Source organism: Carlito syrichta, unplaced genomic scaffold (genome assembly GCF_000164805.1).
Source record: "Carlito syrichta isolate Samal-C Ts95f unplaced genomic scaffold, Tarsius_syrichta-2.0.1 Scaffold306875, whole genome shotgun sequence".
In the NCBI taxonomy this organism is placed as follows: Eukaryota; Metazoa; Chordata; class Mammalia; order Primates; family Tarsiidae; genus Carlito; species Carlito syrichta.
The window spans coordinates 37,439-38,995 of record NW_007250971.1 but is presented as its reverse complement, the minus strand read 5'-3'; the positions used below and the strand labels follow the sequence as shown (position 1 = coordinate 38,995).

Sequence of the window (1,557 nt, the reverse complement as noted above, 5' to 3'; positions counted from 1 at the left end):
AACGGGGAGTGTATAAAGTCGTCCGAGGGTCTCTCCCATCTGGTAGGTCGAGGAAGATTGACTACAGGAAAGTGCAAAGGTCAGTCTCGGCAGATCTAAAAACAGGGGCAGTGAAGACTTTGACGGCGCACTTTCGGTACCCCGGGTAAACCGATATGCTCCGATTAATAGCAACAGGGCACAAGAGGGGTGGGCTGCCAGAGGGTGCTAGTTCGGGGGGGGGCTCCCCTAGCTGGCTTCCCAGGACCCAGACAGAGGGATGCTTGGCCCCCCGGCTACAGGGGTGGCCATCAGAATCTCATGTTACCATTTTTTAAGGCACAGAATAGCAGTACACTCATGACAACTTTTTTGACAAGTTAAATAAATCCAAGGGTAAGATTCTCCACTGTTGCACCAGAAAAGTCAGAGCTGATTTTTTCATTTGTCTGTTTTTTTGTCTTTCTTTTCCCCTCAGAAAAAAATATGAAACACACCCACAGAACTATAAATAATCTGGCAGCAATATATACACATTTAAATAATTAACTTAAATATCTTACACCGACACTTGCATTCAACGCTCCGTCTGAAGCTAGGGCACCAAGGCGGCCCGCGGCATTCGCTGGCTGGGGGGACCTCCCAAGGCCAAGGCCGGGTTTCTCCAGAGGTCACAGCCTGGGGAGGAAGTGGGTGACCTTCATGGTGGGGGACACACGGTTCCCTTTCTTGGTCTTTCCGTTCTTGCTCAGAGCTACGAACATTCCAGGATACCTGTAGGACTCGTAGGCATTGTAGTTGTTGGGGAGAAGCGTCTCCTTGAACTTGCACTCGTCGGAAAAGAAAGGCTGGGGGAGAAGCCAGAGGCCGTGGTTAGTCGGGGCCAGGCCGCCGCTCCGGCCAGGCCATCAGGGCTCCCTTCTGGCCCAGCCCTCGCCCTGGGTGGAGGGGTCTTTCCTGGGCAGTCAGGGTGTCGAGAACCTCACGGGGTGAGAAGGGGACATGGTCAGCCGCCAGCAGTTGGTGTCCCTGCCACCTGCCAGGAACCTGCTGGGGACCTTGAAGGCGGAGAATGTCACCTCCACAGTGTCCAGCCTAGAGACAGACCCGCCCCTCTGGGCTGCAGAGAAGGGTTCCCAGGGCTGAGAGGAGCCCACGCCGGGATGCCAGGGACCTCATGGCTCCCGCCTGGAGAGGCTTCCTATGGGGGTTCTGGGCCAGTAGGCCCGCCCTGGACACTTTGGAGGGATGAGGGTGGCGCTGCTACTCTTGTGACCCCAGGACCTGGCCACCCTCCCACCCAGGCACAGGTGAGGCCAGAGGGGTCCCCATCCTGCTGGCGCTGCCCTCCTCCCACCCCGCGCCCAGCTGGGCGCCGCCAGACCCCCGGGGACTCACCGAGCCGTACAGCTTGCCCTTGTGGCTCATGGCCACGAAGAAGCGGCTGGCCACGCCGAAGATGCTCACCACGCCGCGCTCCACCGGCGACAGCTCCAGCAGGCCTGGGGGCGGGGCGCGGGTCATCGGGGGCAGGTGACCCTTGGCCCGCACCGCCCCTGGCCTCCCGGGACCCCACTT

At 59.2% G+C, this 1,557-nt stretch overlaps 1 protein-coding gene across 1 annotated transcript; it reads right to left on the bottom strand.

Moving 5' to 3' along the window:
* Positions 1-650: 650 nt before the first annotated feature.
* On the bottom strand, positions 651-1,503 carry FGF4 (fibroblast growth factor 4). The gene is made up of 2 exons (XM_008063499.1): positions 1,378-1,503; positions 651-827 (listed from the first exon to the last, which is right to left on the bottom strand). Exons 1-2 carry the CDS (start codon positions 1,501-1,503, stop codon positions 651-653), a joined length of 303 nt encoding a protein of 100 aa, XP_008061690.1.
* Between the last annotated feature and the right edge of the window lie 54 nt (positions 1,504-1,557).